This window comes from Cnephaeus nilssonii, assembly GCF_951640355.1.
Source record: "Cnephaeus nilssonii genome assembly, chromosome: 16".
Lineage (NCBI taxonomy): Eukaryota > Metazoa > Chordata > Mammalia > Chiroptera > Vespertilionidae > Cnephaeus > Cnephaeus nilssonii.
In genome coordinates, this window is record NC_137087.1 from 61,197,345 (window position 1) to 61,211,899 (window position 14,555).

Here is a 14,555-nt window from a genome sequence, read left to right on the forward strand (position 1 = left end):
GCAGGGCCTCGCCCTCTGGGCCTCGGGCAGGGCCTCGCCCTCTGTGGGCCTCGGGCAGGGCCTCGCCCTCTGGGCCTCGGGCAGGGCCTCGCCCTCTGTGGGCCTCGGGCAGGGCCTCGCCCTCTGGGCCTCGGGCAGGGCCTCGCCCTCTGTGGGCCTCGGGCAGGGCCTCGCCCTCTGGGCCTCGGGCAGGGCCTCGCCCTCTGTGGGCCTCGGGCAGGGCCTCGCCCTCTGGGCCTCGGGCAGGGCCTCGCCCTCTGTGGGCCTCGGGCAGGGCCTCGCCCTCTGGGCCTCGGGCAGGGCCTCGCCCTCTGTGGGCCTCGGGCAGGGCCTCGCCCTCTGGGCCTCGGGCAGGGCCTCGCCCTCTGTGGGCCTCGGGCAGGGCCTCGCCCCCTCTGGGCCTCGGGCAGGGACTGACCCTCTCGGGGCCTCAGGCAGGGCCTCACCCTCTGTGGGCCTCGGGCAGGGCCTCGCCCTCTGTGGGCCTCGGGCAGGGGCTCGCCCTCTGGGCCTCGGGCAGGGCCTCGGGCAGGGACTGACCCTCTCGGGGCCTCAGGCAGGGCCTCACCCTCTGTGGGCCTCGGGCAGGGCCTCGCCCTCTGTGGGCCTCGGGCAGGGCCTCGCCCTCTGGGCCTCGGGCAGGGCCTCGCCCTCTGGGCCTCGGGCAGGGCCTCGCCCCCTCTGGGCCTCGGGCAGGGACTGACCCTCTCGGGGCCTCAGGCAGGGCCTCACCCTCTGTGGGCCTCGGGCAGGGCCTCGCCCTCTGGGCCTCGGGCAGGGCCTCACCCTCTGTGGGCCTCGGGCAGGGCCTCACCCTCTGTGGGCCTCGGGCAGGGCCTCACCCTCTGTGGGCCTCGGGCAGGGCCTCGCCCTCTGGGCCTCGGGCAGGGCCTCACCCTCTGTGGGCCTCGGGCAGGGCCTCGCCCTCTGGGCCTCGGGCAGGGCCTCACCCTCTGGGCCTCGGGCAGGGCCTCGCCCCCTCTGGGCCTCGGGCAGGGCCTGACCCTCTCGGGGCCTCGGGCAGGGGCTCGGGCAGGGGCTGACCCTCTCTGCGCCGTCTGCTGAGTGCGAAGTAAGGACGAGGGCACCTGGCGGGCGCGGGCGCTGCTGCTCTCCGGTGGGCGCCCCTTCCGAGCCTCGAGGCAGCTACTCCTGCCGTTTGGTGGCGCCCTGCCAGGTGGGCCGGCCAGAGGCCATGTTGCCGTTCAGGCTGGAGAGAGGCTTAGGTAACGGGCACGTTGGTCTGGCGGTTCCCTGCCCCAGGCTTGGCCCTTGGTCATGCCCCGGCCGTGGTCTCGAACTTGGGGTTTCCCACCAACGTTCCCAGAGCCGAGGGCTCAGTTCCTGCCCCTCCCGGAGGCCTGGGCGGGTGCTCCCGGGAGGAGGCCCTTTGCGGCTCGACATCCTGGGGAGAATGAGAGGGCAGAAGTTCTGGGGGGCGGGGGGCGGGGGGAGGGGGGAGGGGGAGGACAATGTGACCTCAGCCGCCTCACGGGCACGGTCCCAGTGCACTTCCTGGGCCTCTCTCGTGCCCACACCCACTTCCCTTCCCACTCCTCGCCCCACGATCACCCGTGGCCGGCAGCTCAGATCAGCACACCTCGCTCCAGGTCTGCCTCCCTGCTCCGTAGGGAACTGGGACCGCACGTCGCCTTTGCTGAGTCCTAAAGCTCCTACTGTGTGTCTCCCGGGTCTGCTCTGACACCGCCAGCCGGGTGACGCGGGCGGCCCTGGGGAGACACGGTCTGTGGTAGGCAGTGCAATGGGCGCAGGCCTCCTCACTCCTGGCTCGCCCTGGCGGTGACTTGGGACACACGCCTCGGGGTCCCGGGTTCCCCTTTCCCAGCGAGCCCGGGCCTCCGCCGCTGACACCGTGTCTGGCAGCTTCCTCTGTGGCGGCCGCTTGCCGACAGTGAGGGCCTCCCCGCGCGCGGTCTCACCGGGCATTGCTGCAAGAGGGAAGGAGGCTCCCTCCTGACGTGGGCCCGGCCAGCCATGGTCTCGGGCCAGAGGGGGGCCCCAGACACGGCCCTGCCCCCACCGCTCCTCGGCTGGACCCGGAGGGCCATGGGGTCTGAGTCGTCATCAGTCACTGTGGGAAGGGCAGTGTCTCAAAGAGACGGCAGGATGGCAGAGCTGTGTATGTGTGCGTGCGTGCGTGTGCACGCACACGTGTGTTGTGTGCATGTGTGTGTGTGTGTGTGCAGGGCATGCACACAGGCATGCGCATGCACTTGCATCCGAGGGGAAGAAGGCATGAGGGCCGCCGGGGCCTCGGGAAGACGCCTGATGCCTCCTGCACGCGGGTTCTGGGTCGGCCCCGTGCGGCTCTCTGTTCCGTCTGGTTGGTTCGCCTCCTCCTCGGTGCTCTCGGCCTTCCCCCGACACCATTCATCACCGGGGTGGGCGCCAGGGAACAGCCACAGGCTCCTGGCCTTTGCCCCTGGCTCCCATCTGGCCGAGTGGGGTCACCGGGCCCGCACCCCTCCCGCCGCTGGCCTGGCTGCTGCCTGGTCGGCGTCCTCTCCTCTCTGCACTCGGACACCGGGCGGCCTGCGGGGTCACACCCCCTCCCTCCCTGTGTGGCCCGTGAACGTCGGAACCTCTAGCAGGTGGTGGCCCCCCCCCCCCGCCCCGTGTGGAGGTTCCGTGGGAGCCCCGCCGCTCCGGGAGGTGTTGGGAGCGTTGCCTGCCGTCGGCAGAGGCTCCGCAGCCGCTAGGACATGGGAGCGAGCCCCCAGCAATGCCGGCTCTTCCCGGGCAGCCGAGGCCCGGGCGCGGCGGTGGGATTTACGGCAGCTCCGCCTGCGGGCGGTGGGAGATGTCGGGGCTGAGAGTGATTTAGGGCCACGCGCCCTCGCTCTCCGCGGGCCATCCAGGAGCCGGTGGCCCCAGGCCTCGGCCTTTGTGGGGGGGATTTTACCAGGGAGCAGCGAGGGTGCGGGGGCTCTGGAGGGTGGAGATCGGGTTGGGTTTCCGTCCCGAATACTGGCGTGTGTGTGTGTGTGTGTGTGTGTGTGTGTCTGTTACTCCTCACCCGAGTATATTTTTCCGTTGATTTTTCAGAGAGAGTGAAAGAGAGAGGGAGAGACAGAGAGAAACATCAGTGTGAGAGAGACACACCGATGGGTTGCCTCCTGCATACACAAGGGATGGAGCCTGCAGCTGAGGTACACGCCCTTGCCCGGAACTGATGCTCTATCAGAGCTGGGTGCCGCCTGGGGCTTTGCCTGCCTCCTGGTGAGACGGAGCTCTCGGGAGAGGCAGTCCTCTGACGAGTCCTCTCGGCCCAGGACCAGAACCCACACATGTCCCTGCCACTCCCTGCGGCTCTTTGGCAGGGGACAGCCGAGCCCAGAGAGTCGGAATGTGCCCAGGAATGTCCTGCCTCGCCCGTTGCCCTCGGGCATGTCCATGGCACCTGCCCCACCAGGCACGCCGGGACACGCCGGGACATGCCGGCCGAGCCGGGCTGGCCGCCGCCTCCCCGCCCTCGCAGGACGCCGGTGTCCAGCGCGGCCAGCGCGGCCTCGGTCCCCCGCACGCCTGGGGTGGCTGCTCTCATGCCCGCTCCCAGGCGGGACCCAGCCGGGGTCAGCAGCCCTGCTGAGGCGGTTCCACCCGGGGCCACTGGGGGGCGCAGCTGGGCACCAGAAAGTGGTGTTGACACCCCACCTCACCAGGCCCTGTTCACAGCCTCATTCCAGCCCCAGCGCAGCCCCGAGGCAGTTCTGGTCCCCTCTTCACAGACGGGGAAGAGAAACTCGGGTGCAGAAGGAGCCCCGGAAACACCAGGCCCAGGGGCAGAGTCTACCCAAATGGACCATTGTGGTGTGGAGAGCGGCCACGGCGTCCGGACAGGTTCAAGCCTGGGACTAATGAGCGGGCACGATCCCCTCGTGGCAAAGCCACGTGCAAGTCCCAGCACCGTTACAGCCAAAGGCTATGGTTGTGAGCTTGACCTTATGGTCCGAACCTGTGGCCCCACGTGGCTGAGTGATGTGGGCTGCGGAGGTGCAGCAAGTAAACAAAGCTGGATCAGGTGCATGTGATTGAGTGGATTCGAAGCCCGCGAGAACGTTGTGACCATGCCCTTACTTGGCCCCGTGGGATCTGCTATAAAATAAGGACTCGGGCTGTAGGCTGTGGCGCTGTCTCTCCATCAGAGAGCAGTGTCCCACCTGGCCCCAGCTTTATTCTCTTGTCTGTCTTTTCTGAATCCTTCACCGCCCCCTCAGGCTCACCCATGGCCGTGCCGGCGCGGCACATTTGGGGCGCTCTGTTCGTGTCTCCAGGCATCAGGGGTGCAGCGAGCTGCTCTGTGTCTGAGCCCAGAGCCTCGCCCACAGTCTGTGGTGGGACAGGGGCCCAGCGCCCGCGGTGTGGGCGGGGAGGCTGGGGAGGGCTCTGTGGGGCGGGGGAGGGGGAGGGCGTTTCACCTGTGCTGAAGGGGAGAGAGGTTCCTGAAGGGGTGATCCCGCTGGCGGAGGACTCCAGGGCAGCGCGGCGGACCCAGCGGAGCCTGAGTGGCGGGAGTGGGCGGCCCGGCCTGGCCCTGGAGGAGGCGCCGGGCAGGTGTGAGGCTCCTGAGATGCTCGTGGGGCCCGTGGGGCCTGGAGCTCGGGACGGTGTGGCCTGAAGGGGGCCTTTCGGGGCCGTGGGGTGGAGGTGGGGTTCTGGTCGGACAGCGCCAGGCCTCAGGTCATGCCAGAGCTGCCTGGACGGCAGCCTCCCAGGGCGGACGGACCCCAGGGCGCACGCGGGATGGCGCTCGTGTTGGAGATGGGCCTGGGCGGCAGGACTTTCCCAGGGCGCCCGCGCGCGTGGCAGGCTGGAGCCAGCAGCCCGGCGCCCACGTCCTGTCGGCGTGGCAGGGACACCACCCTGGCCTTGGAGGGGGGGTCATCGTCTCCCACCTCCTGCCATCCCTTCTCAGCACAGAGGGTGCGGGTGCCCAGACGGGGCCCGCAGAGCTGCGCCGAGACCCTGTTTCTGCTGCCCGCCTGCGGGCCTTCCTGGGGGAGCCGTCACCCTGGACCCCTGGCCTCGGACCAAGGCCCAGAGCAGGGAGGGGTGGACGGGGTGCGCCATGGCCAGCTTCATAGCCATGAGGAGCCCCTCTGGATGTGGGGGGGTGTCGGCACCACAGAAGTGAGGGCAGCCGGACACTTTGTCCTGACCCCCTGGGCCTCGTCTCAGTCACCTGCCTGGGCAGTCCCAGTGCCCTGGGGGTGGTCAGGGCGGTCCAGTGAGGGGGACCCTCCTTTGGGAACTCCGCCATCCCTGCTCCCCAAGCCTGCCCTCCCTCTGGCTACAGCGGCAGGCAGGGTGGGACTGGCCGGGGCGCTGGCTCCAGGAGTTAGGAGGGGCCAGGCTTAGCCTAAGATGGGGGTTGGGGGGGGATGGTGTGTGCTTCGGCAACTGAAAGGGGTGGCCTGTGAGGGGCCCGGAGACTCTTGGCTTCTGGAGTTTTCTGTGGCGAGTCCTGTGTGAGCGGACGAGTGGTCAGTTGTGTTTCTCGCGTTCGCCTGCCTTTACGGTGGTGTCTCCTTGTTGGGGAGAAAGGGCGGACCCCCACCGAATGGGAAGGAAGTGCCGCCCAACCTGAGACTTGGAACTTGATCTCTGCCGCTCATCTGCTCCCAGTGGACAAATACGAGGACAGTGGGAACGGGCGCCGTGTTCACACGCCTGGGGTTGGAGACACCTGGCCAAGGCCACCGTCGCTGTGTCCCAGCGTTCCCGCGGCCCCGGCCAGCACCGTTCTCCAGCCCTCTGACCCCAGGCCCCACGGTCCCCCAGCCCTCTGACCCCGGACCCCCACGGTCCCCCAGCCCTCTGACCCCGGGCCCCACGGTCCCCCAGCCCTCTGACCCCGGGCTCCCACGGTCCCCCAGCCCTCTGACCCCGGGCTCCCACGGTCCCCCAGCCCTCTGACCCCGGGCCCCACGGTCCCCCAGCCCTCTGACCCCGGGCTCCCACGGTCCCCCAGCCCTCTGACCCCGGACCCCCACGGTCCCCCAGCCCTCTGACCCCGGGCCCCCACGGTCCCCCAGCCCTCTGACCCCGGGCCCCCACGGTCCCCCAGCCCTCTGACCCCGGGCCCCCACGGTCCCCCAGCCCTCTGACCCCGGGCCCCCACGGTCCCCCAGCCCTCTGACCCCGGGCTCCCACGGTCCCCCAGCCCTCTGACCCCGGGCCCCCACGGTCCCCCAGCCCTCTGACCCCGGGCCCCCACGGTCCCCCAGCCCTCTGACCCCGGGCCCCCACGGTCCCCCAGCCCTCTGACCCCGGGCTCCCACGGTCCCCCAGCCCTCTGACCTCGGGCTCCCACGGTCCCCCAGCCCTCTGACCCCGGACCCCCACGGTCCCCCAGCCCTCTGACCCCGGACCCCCACGGTCCCCCAGCCCTCTGACCCCGGGCGGCAGCTGCTCCGAGTGGTGGGCGCAGCCTGTTCGCATGGGGCTGCACCTGGAGAGGGGCCTTACTTGGGGGAAGCCGGGGTCTGGGGCACAGAGCAGCCCCCGCCTTGGGGTGCTCATGAAGCCCACAGTGTTCCCCCAGGAGCTGAAGCCCAGACCGGCCCCAGGCAGGCGCCAGGCGGCGGGGCCTCGCACACCCTGCCCAGCAGGACGGCCTCGGGGCCCCCTTCCTGCCGAGGAGGGCCCACCGCTGACCGCTGACCGCTGCAGGCTCGGTCCGGCGCACACGCAGCCCCTTTGCCGCTCAGCGTCCGCCCCGCCTCTGCTCTCGGGCCGGGGCTTCAGAACCCGAGGGGGCTGGCGGTGGGGAAGCAGGAACTCGGGGATGGGGGGTATTTGCAGTTTTGCCAAGCGCCCTTGTAAAAACATAAACCTTGTTCTTGCCCGAAGGAGAGGAGGAAAGTCTAGAAGAACTTCACGTGGAGGTGGGAGGGATCTCGGCGCAATCGATCCTCCACGCGGTTGACGTTGGGCTTTTGTTAGCCTGGTGGTACAAACGGGAAACTGAGGCTCAGGAGGTTAGCGATTTGCTGAGCTTCCCCGGAGGGTGCCGGGACTGGGTCCCCGCCCGGCTGGGCCCACCTTTGGGAGGGGGCCCCCCCTCCCCGATCCAGGGCCCTTGGGAGCCCAGCCCGCCGTCCAGAGGTCTGGTACCTGGCTGTGCGATTTGGGGTGAGACCCTGCCCCGTCCCCCCACCGCTCCTGGCCTTAGCCTGCCCGTCTGTAAATGAGGCCATTCACTAGTTGGTTTGCTCTGGAAGCTGGGGTCTGGGCCAGGGACCAGGGCTGCTGGGCGGGGCCAGGAGGCCTGGTGCTCGGCCGGCGACACTCGGTGCCCTGAGGTGGCGCCCGGAGCCACCTGTGCCGCGACCCTGCGCTCCAGCAGCGCCTGGGCCTCGGCGCCCCGCCAGCCCCTTTGTGCTCTGCAACGGGGGGACGGGAGTGAGGGGACCCCTCTCCGGGCCGGGCTGAGGGCGGGGAGTGTGTGCGGCCGCGCACGCAGGGACAGGCGCCAGAGCCCTGGGCGGCGGCCCCCACCTCTGTGTCCGGCAGGCCCTCTGCCCCCCCCCCACTTTGTCTCAGGGCCCAGCCAGGGGCCGTCCCCCCGAGGAGAGGACGGGAGCGGACATGGGCACAGCGCGGCCGGTGGGGAGGGGTCACCCCCCTGGCTCAGAGACCCGGGGGCAGGCAGACCCTGACACGCGGCTGCAGCTGAGGCCTGGCTGGGCCCGTGGGAAAGATCTGACTTTCGGGGGCTCCATTCCTAAGTCGCCCCAGACCGTGGGACTGGGCACCGACCATGCCTTCAGCCACTAGCCTGAGGCCCACGGACCGTCGAGCTGAGTGAGCTGGGCAGGCCTGTGCCTAACCACGGGGGGTCTTCCCCAGGCAGTCCTGGGAGCGGGGACTGGGGGTCCTGACGCGGCCATTCCACCCAGAGTGCGTCCGTCCATGTGGTGGTGAAACTTACAGCTTCGCAGGTCCCAGGCATTTTTTAAAATTAAGTATATTTGTATTGATTTCAGAGAGGAAGGGAGAGGGAGAGAGAGAGAGAAACACCCATGATGAGAGAGTCATGGACCGGCTGCCTCCTGCACGCCCCACACTGGGGATGGAGCCCGCAACCCGGGCCTGTGCCCTGACCGGGAATAGAGCCCTGACCTCCTGGTTCATAGGTCGATGCTCCACCCCTGAGCCAGGCCGCCAGGCCCCAGACCTCCTTGAGGGCACACGGCCTCCAGCAGCCCGGCAGCCTTCCCCCTGGGAGCTGGGAGCTGGGCTTCCGGGCAGCGTGAGCTTCCGGGAGTGGCTGGCCTGCCCAACCCCAGGCTTCACCTTTCTCGTTAATCAAAAGATTCCAGTGTCCTCGGGCGGGCGCGCTCAGAAACAACGCACGTGCCGCCTCCAGGGAGAGGCCTTGATCTCCCGTCCCCGAACCTGTTCGAAAGCCTGCTTGCCGGGACAGCGGGTGGTCACCTTATGTCCCGAGGGGCACACAGACGTGGGCTGAGAGGACTGGGCCCTCGGGAGGCCTGTGGTCCCGGCACGGGCGGCGGGCGGTGCCAGGTGCCGCCCGCACACCTCTCCCGCGGTCCCTGGAAGGGCCTGCCCTGCTCTGGTCCTGGGGAGGACCTGCGGCTGGGCGTGCGCCCCGGCTGCCAGCCCTCTGTCCCGGTTCTGTGCTCTGCTGGGAAAACCGACGTCAACTCGGCCACGTGTGCGCCGTGCGGCCCTGCCCCGTCGTGAGCAGGTGGGCCCGGCACCCTTGGGTGGCGTTCAGGCTGTGCCGTGAGCAGGTGGGCCCGGCACCCTTGGGTGGCGTTCAGGCTGTGCCCGCCGCTCAGGCAGGTCCCCGCTGCCTCCTCCCGCAGGCCAGCCCCACACAGAGGCGGCAGCGGGCGGGGGAACGGATTCTTTGTTAACTCGGGGAGCAGAGATGATGAGCTCTACTTGCAGGAAGTCATGGGCCCAACGCAAAGTGAAAATGCAGGGCCCTTTGTAGAAGCTTCTGGATTTCAAGATGGCAAAGCAGAGCCCTCACCACGCCTGGGGCCCTTCTGAGCCGGCCCCGTGGGCCCGGAGCGCGTGTCAGCCGTGCCCTCTCGCTGGTGCCTGGCAGGAGGCCGCCGGGCCGGGGGCTGAGGGGGCTGAGGGGGCCCCCCTGCTGAGCCCTGCGGTCAGCCCCTGAGCGCCGCACAGGCCTGGAGCCGCCTCCCAGAGCCCAGCCTCTCAGGCGGGGCCGGTTCCCGTGGAAACCAGCTCGCTGCTGGCTGGTGTCACCCAGCCCCAGGCTGGGCATCAGCTCAGCCCCCCCCCCCCCCCCCAGCCGGTCTGGGCCGGTGGGCGGTGGGCATTGTGCCCCTTTGTGCAGCAGCGCAGCTGGCGAGTTCCATTTGCGTCAGTAGCTTCACTGCGGAATGTTCTTCCCGTGGCTCAAGGGCCTCCCTGTCTGAAAGGCCTGCTGGGAGCGTGGGCAGGGTCTGGGTTACGCTCCTCCTGGCTGAGGTGTGGCGAGGCCTGGCCCCGGGGCTGGAGTTGTGCTCACACCTACAGTGTGTTCTTCAGATAAAAACCCGAAGGCACCTGATTCCTTGGATCAGGTCGCCCTTCGGAAAGGTGCCCGAGGCTCGGAGCCTGCCCCTGCGGCCTTCCCAGAAGTGGGTGCTGCCAAGCCTGTGCCCTTTGCCCTTTGCCACTTTGTAGGGGAATCACTGAATTTTGTATTTGTTTTTAAAAAATATATATTTTTAATGATTTCAGAGAGGAAGGGAGAGGGAGAGAGATAGAAACATCAATGATGAGACAGAATCATTGATCGGCTGCCTCCTGCACGCCTCTTCCTGGGGATGGAGCCTGCAACCCGGGCACGTGCCCTGACCGGGAATCGAACCCTGACCTCCTGGGTCACAGGTCGGCGCTCAGCCCCTGCGCCTGGGCTCTTGCATCTCTTAGCAGCAGGGTACCGTGGGCCCGGGTATTTCTTCAGGAGTGAGTGGCCGACGGCCCCTTCTCCTTCCAGACGATGGAGGAGCCCAGGGTTTGGGGGGTCTGCCCCCGCCTGGCGGGCATTGGCCTGGCTTGGGGGGCCCGGGGTCCTTGGGTTCCGGGAGGGGACGTGACCCTTGGTAACCTGTGTTGTCTCGCCCGCAGAACTGCCAGACCTTCAGCAGCCTCAGCTGCCTGAGCTCCGGGACGGAGGACCGCGGCCCCCGCAGCCCCTTCGCGCTCCACGCCGGCAGCACCAGGTCCTGGGCCGCCCTGTTCTCGGCCACAGCCGCCGGGCCCGGGGGCAGGACCCCCGCCGGGACCCCGGTGCCCGAGCCGCGCGCCCCCTCCTTCGATGACCTGGCCTGCAAGGAGGAGCTGTGCTGGGAGGAGGCGGAGGGCTGTGCCCCGGACGAGGGCTGCGGCCGGCGGAGGGAGCCCGCCCCTGCCTGGCGGGACCGGGTGGCCGAGAGCAGCCCCTGCTCCCTGGACGGCGAGCTGGACATTGAACAAATAGAGAATAACTGAGGCGGCCGGGCGGGGCGCACCAGGATCCACGGCCCCCCTGTGGCACGGGGCGGGCGCTGGAAGCGGGAGCCCCACTCCCGGGCCTGAGCAAGCGTCCGGGAAGGATCGGGTCCCAGGGAGCGCGCCCCTTCCTCCCAGAGGCTCCTGCCGCAGAGCTCCTGGCCCAGTGCGCCCGCCCGGCCACGCCGCGCAGCAGAGCGGAGCCGGGCCCTCACCACGCGGCCACGGGCCACAGAACTGCTGTGGGTTTGGGTCTCCCCGCTTTTCCTCATGGGACACGGGCCCCACGCATCCCAGGCGCCTGCCGGGCACTCGCATCCCCACTCTGCCTGCCGCCCTGGCCGGGGTTCGACCCTTCGGGGCCTGTTGGGGGCTCAGGCCCATCCGGGGGTGTCCGGCCCTTCTCGGCCTCCTGCTCAGGTTCCGTGGGGGGTCGGCCCTGCGGCTTCTCTCCCTCAGGCTCACTCTGTGCCTTGCCTCCGGGCTGCCTCAGGCTTCCTTCTGCAGCAGCTCGGACCCGAGCGGCCTTCATTCCGAGTGAGAGACGGGGCCGGGGCCTTCACGTCCGGACTCAGGCCAGGGAACAACTTGGGGTGCTGGTCAGAGGCCATCTGTGTGGGGCAGACATGGGGTGGGAAGGCAGACCCGCTTGCCTCCCCCGTGTGTGGCCAGCCGTTCCCCGTGCCACCCCGTCACTGGGGCTGGCTTAGTTGATTCCGGGGCGGAGAGATGGCACCATGGAAGGGCAACCTCTTGAAAACGTCCTCAGAAGGCGGGAGGGTGAGCAGGTGCACATGCCAGGCCTGTGCCCAGGTCAGGGTGCGGGTGTCGCTGGCCGCTCTGGGGCCTGGTCGAGGGCCTGCACAGGCTCCTGCGGAACTCCAGGCACATGCTCGGTGGTGGTGGGCATTCCCTGGGGGCTTTAATCAGGGAGCCCTCCCCCCCCACGTCCACCTCGAGACAGGGCCCGCTGCTCAGCGGTGGGAGCAGAGTGTGTTCATTGCCGAATCCTTGCCGCAGCCCCACCCCAGGCACAGAGCTCCAGGCACACGCACACCCCCCCTCCTCCTGCCCTGCTCCTCGGATCCTGGCAGCCCTGGTGGCAGCGGCGAGGAGCCTGTCCCCCCCTCTCTCCCCCCCGAGACTTCACTCCACCGCCCCGGCCCAGCCCAGCTGCAGACGACCGCGTGGCTGTTGGAATTGGGCCTTAACGACCTCGGCACCCTCCGCACACAGTAGCCATTGGGTGGGCTTATGAGCTGTGGCTCCCCTTCCCGAGCGGCTAAGAACAGCTGGTGCGTGCGCCCTGGGGTTCCTGGCGGGATCAGGCACGTCCTCGTCACCCGGCTCCGCTCTGCCTTCCCGAGGACAGGGCCCACCGAGCGCTCCACACCCTCCACTTCTTACGTCAGGAGAGGTGGCGCAGGTGCGGGTGCGCAGGCGGCTTTTCTGTAAATCCGCCGGGACGCTGCAGAAAGCCCAGCCGCGCCGTGGAGGTGGTGTTGAGGTCCCCGGCTGGAGCGTGATGGGCGTGCGGGCACTGGGGGCGGGGGTGGGGGGCCTGGGCGCTAACCAGCTTCGCCCAAGTGGCTCCCACCCCGGGCGCACCCCTCGGGGCCGTGGAGACCAGAGCTGGAGGCCCGAGGTCCACAAGCACATCTCGCCCGTCCCCACCAGGCTGGGCCGCGGTCAGGTGACCCCGACAGCACCTGCATTTAGAGACCACGTGCTCCGTGACCTCAGCGGCCAGGTCGGAGGCACGAGGATTGGGCCCACGGCCTCGAAGGCAGTCCCCCTGGGAAGGAGCAGGGCCAGGCAGCGGCCCACACTGCAGGCACCCAGGGCGAGGGGCGGGGCTGAGCCGGCCGGCCGGGCAGCGCCAGGTGCCGTTCCTGGGGAGAAGGCGGGAGCACGTGGCGGGGTGTCCCAGGGCTGCAGTGCAGGTGACCTCCTCTCAGACCCCCCTCCCCTCCTGTCCCGCGGGCCCATCTGCCAGCATGTCCGCCTGCCGCCCAGGGTGCGGGCGGGAAGGGGACTCCAGGCCCGGCAGCTGGCCCTCTCTCCTCTCCCGGCTCTCGGGGCCGTGCTGCCCGGCAGCTCCTTGGCCACACCCACGCCGCCGCAGCGCGGGGAGGGATGGCCCTGTCCCTTCTCGGAGGGGGAGCCGTGGGCTGGCTGTGTATTTGTCTTCTGGTTGGAGAGGGCAGACTTCTAGAAGGTTCTGCCACCCTGCCCGGAGAGGCCCGTCTGCTCCACCCCCAGCCCCCTGGTCTTGGAGGGAGGCTCCCTCTGACCCGGGGGACTGTCCCCAGGGGCCGGGGGGCAGGCTGGCGGCTCGCCCTGCCGGAGCCTCACTTTTGTGGGGGTCCTGGCTCAGCCGATGCCCATGACCTCCTGCTCCGAGGGCACGTGGAGGACATCCGAGCCAGGAGGGAGGGCGGGCTGCCGGGCCTGCAGGACAAGGGCCGGTGGTGGCTCTGGGCGACGGGTGGGGAGAGGCCCCCTCTCACGTGGCCTCTCCCCAGCCGCTGGGCCCACAGGCCCAGAAGGCGGTGAAATCTGCCGGCCTCACCGTTTACATGCCGCCGTCTCTTGCCTTACTCCCGGTGGCCGGGCCCAGGGCCACGGCACGCACGCCCCCGGCCACGGGCTTCTCTGACCACACACCCATTTCCGTTCTCAGAAAGCCTTACTTTTCAACACGATTTTTGTAGCAGGAAAGTTTCGTGAGTTTGTACCCGGAGGAAAGTGCCAATAAAGGAGGAGCCACGTGATCAAACCAAACCTGACGTCCGAACGGGTGTCCCTGCGCCGCAGAGCGCGTGGCTTCCCACCGCGGGGGCTGCTCGGGGCCTCGAGTGGCCCGTGCCTCTGCCTCCGCTCAGGGTAACGGCCGCCCTCTGCCTTGGGGCCGGTCACCTAGTGATGACCGCTCGGGCTGTGCCCGGGGTGTGAGCAGTCCCTGCGGACGCCGGGCTGTGGCCGCCCGGCCTGGCCCGTGGGTGCGGCCCACGGACTGCCTCCTGCCCGTCACACAGTTGCTCAAACCCCTCCCACTGGCGCCGGCGCGGAAAACCAGGCCTCTTGAAAGAACAAGATGAAAGAAGTCGCAGGCCACAGCAGGGACGGAGCCTGACCTTCTAGCACAGTCTCTCCGGCGAATTGTGTTGCCGGTGTGTGGGGTGTCCTGGGGGCTCGGTGACCGTGAGCCTGTTTCGGGGGCTCTGGCGTGTCTTGCCAAACTCCAGGAAGGGGGGCGGCCTGAGCGGGTAGGGTAGGCCAGGCCCCTGCCCGGCAGAGCCCCCGTGGGCCCAGGCGTGGGGTCTGGCCACCTCCGCCCGCAGCCGCGCCCCCCCCCCCCCATGGGCCACGCTGCCTTGCACTAGCGCCCTCTAGTCTCAGGAACTCGCTTGTTACTTTTACTGTGTAAATAAAGCTTCCTGGTTCCATGTCCACCCGCTGGAGCTGTCTGTCTGGTTTCTGTTGGGCGTGGCTAACCGGCGGCCCCCACGGCCGGGCAGGGCCTGCACCCCCGTCACTGAGCCTCGGGGCCCGTCTGGGGGATGGGGCAGTGGACTCTGCACACTGTGGGGAGGCTGGGCACAGGGGGGTGTGAGGACCCAGCGGGAGGCGGGCTATGGCCAGGGCCATGGCTGGGGGGTGGGGGGCCCTTCTAGAGGTGCCGTCTGGGTAGCCTCGTGCTCAGGCCGTGTGTGTGAGCGCGCGCGCGTGTGTGTGTGTGTGTGTGTGAGAGAGAGAGAGGGGGAGGGCTCAGCTCCCCACTCCACCGGGAGCCAGGACGCCCAGGGCAGCAGAGTGGAGACACCCGTCTGTAACCTCCAAGTCCAGATGGTGGGGGACTGCCTTTCAGAGGCCCCGAGAGCATCGCTCGGGCCCGGCGCCGAGAGCCAGGCCGAGGGCGGTTCCTGCATCACTGCTGCCGACCGCCGGGCCGGTCCGGAGCTCGCGGGCACCTGCCACCGGGGTCGCCAAGGAGATGGCCCCGGCTGGGCCCACAGCCCCCGGGGACAGGATGGCTCACTGCCCTGCCGGGCACC

At 69.4% G+C, this 14,555-nt stretch overlaps 1 protein-coding gene across 1 annotated transcript in view; it reads left to right on the forward strand.

The window, feature by feature from the left end:
* FAM53B (family with sequence similarity 53 member B) overlaps positions 1-13,952 on the forward strand; it is a 50,716-nt gene extending 36,764 nt beyond the window's left edge. The window contains exon 4 of the mRNA XM_079793212.1: positions 10,135-13,952. Within this exon, the coding sequence (XP_079649338.1) occupies positions 10,135-10,497 (363 nt within the window). The 3' untranslated portion in view covers positions 10,498-13,952. The remainder of the gene's footprint in view (positions 1-10,134) is intronic.
* The last annotated feature ends 603 nt before the right edge of the window (positions 13,953-14,555 follow it).